The following is a 2,407-nucleotide window of genomic DNA, read 5'->3' on the forward strand; positions in this document are numbered from 1 at the left end:
TCGCTCGTAACGTGAAGGTGGGAGATCCAAACTAGACAGTACGCAGACGGAACTCAACAAAAACACCGCTTCTATGGCTCAAGTGATTGAGCTTCAGGATTGGGCTAAATGGCACCCACTCCGTCTCTATCATAACCCTAGTCACCGACGCTTGGGAGGGAACATGGGGCTAGTTAGGGTGGAAATCAACGCACCTGCAAGGATGAGGCACATGACCCAGACTAGGACCTGTGGCCGAAATCTCCCCATTAAATCCCCATTCCCCCCCATCATTCTTCTTCAACCTCAACCTTCGCGCTTGCCGGACCATTCTTTTTGATATCTCGAAAACAGACAATGGTGGTCAGCGCCCCAAACAGTCCTTTCGGTGACGATGCTTCCGTCAAGATCTTTCTCGGCCCCGTTGTGGTGGATGCTCCATACATGGTGGATGTTCCGTCCCTGGTGGATGCTCAGAACCGCCTGAAGAAGATGTCCCACAAGACCCTAGTTATTCGACAGGATATCCCAAATTCAGTGGGGAGAGCCAATCATCCTATCATTGGCAACCAGCGTATGTCCGTTTGCGCTCCCTCATTGCGGCTCGGAATATGGAAGATAATCGGCAACTCGAACCGAGACTTAGTAGTGGTTGGAAAAATTGCCTATGAAGCTCTACAGTCTGTGCCCCAAGCAATGGAATGCCATTTCAGCTGGTTTGAGAGTCAGTCAATTCTGGACGAGCTCATTTCCGTACATTCGCTACGACGACTTCAAGAAGGAATCCGGGTTACCGATCTGACCCCAGGACATGGCGTTGCATTCGGCAAGACCGAGGCATTCCATGTAGCTTTTGCAGGGAAGCGGTGGCAGCAAGGTGGCAGGGTGACGATGTTGTTTGTCAAGACCCCTACGCCTCCTGGGTGGACCTCCTTGTGGTCATTTCTCCGTCGGTCTCCAAGCCAACCGAAAAATACCTTGTGGTGGGCTGCTCTTGCATTTGATCAGGTTCTTCAAACCTATACCGAGCAGATACAAGATTGTCTGGCGCTACTCGTTTGTGGCCCGTCCGGTTTGGAGGCGCAAAGCCATTATCGGGAAATCACTCAGTCTGAGGTGCAAATGTGCGATATGACGAGGTACCACGACATCCACACGCAGGCGGATGGGCGACACCTTGTGCGCGCCGGGATGTTCGCTCTGGTGACGCCGAATTCTCGACAACCTGAAGAGAGCGCCAAGACACTCCTGGCGTCACAACAACCCCAGGAGAAGAATACCGAAAAGGAAGCACTGACAGTCCCGCTGGAAAATGTTTCGACTCGTTACTGGTGGGAACAAATACTAGAAACCGATCATTCGGAGAGGTCACCATGTACTGACTGGCTTCGCTATGGTAAATGCGGCCAACCCTTGAAGGAAGCTCAAACCCTTGCAGGTTTGTGCGGTGTTTGCCAGACAGATCTGAAGGAGTTTCCCCTCATTTGGAAGTGCCAACAATGCCAAATGATAGCTCATACTTGTTGCGCAGGGTTCGAAGGCTGGGACCATGATAAGAAGGATATGTTCTGTCCAAAATGTTCGTGTCGTTATCCCGGGGTCGAAGCGATAGAGATGCCGGACCTCCTTCATGGCTATCTGACCCCTGCGCAGTTAAGAACCCTGGAAGATTACTCGGCACGACAGCCACGTTACACTCGATCACAGGCTTAATTACTATTATTTGTATAGAGATTTGAGTGCCATAGCCTATAGCACTGCTGGTTTGTACGTAGATATACATTACAGGCCATACAGAAGGTATACACCTGCCTCGGGCGCTTCTGCGGCCGTGCCTGATTGACCACCTCTTGCAACGCGTTCCGTGAGCGTTTTGCGCCCTGTAAACACCGGCCAGGACGCTTGCCGCCCCGGGCGCAAGCGGCGAGACGTTGTCTGCGCTCGATTGTGTGTGCAAATAGCGACTCGAACACTAGGAGTTGACTATCTGAGGCTAGGAGGGACTCAACTAGTCCCTCCTGGAACGATCAATGTAAGCCCTTTGAATTGCCATCTTCATTAGGCCTATTTGTCTGCCAAACTAGAAAGGAGTTCACAGCGCAAACATCAAACAGCCACCACAGGATCGGCCTCCACCAACGCGCCTCGAACGGCCTGTGGGAGGTAAAGGACTGCCTAAGCTGATTTGTGAGATCGACGCCATTCATGTGGCGGTTGTAAGCGTCAATCACACTAGGAATAGGCAGTTCCTTGCGGACTTGGTCACCAAAGACTGGCAGGACAATTGACATGGTGGAAGACGTCAAAGGGAAGGGCAAAGGAGGACGTCAGGAAAGCGAGGTGCCCGAGAAGGTAGGCAAGGTAGGCACAGAGAAGGACATGAGACAGGGGCAGGACGATGACGAAGAAGCATCCGCCCCCCCCCCCC

The 2,407-nt window shown here is 52.3% G+C and overlaps 1 protein-coding gene across 1 annotated transcript; it reads left to right on the top strand.

Annotated features, from left to right (window-relative positions):
- Positions 1 to 295: 295 nt before the first annotated feature.
- Positions 296 to 1,824, top strand: PV07_12832 (uncharacterized protein; the record flags this gene model as incomplete). The annotated part of the gene is made up of 1 exon (XM_016400400.1): positions 296 to 1,824. A coding segment is annotated over one exon (1,397 nt), but the record flags the coding sequence as incomplete, so codon positions are not given.
- Between the last annotated feature and the right edge of the window lie 583 nt (positions 1,825 to 2,407).

The sequence above is a fragment of the Cladophialophora immunda genome, assembly GCF_000835495.1.
Source record: "Cladophialophora immunda strain CBS 83496 unplaced genomic scaffold supercont1.189, whole genome shotgun sequence".
Taxonomy (NCBI): domain Eukaryota; kingdom Fungi; phylum Ascomycota; class Eurotiomycetes; order Chaetothyriales; family Herpotrichiellaceae; genus Cladophialophora; species Cladophialophora immunda.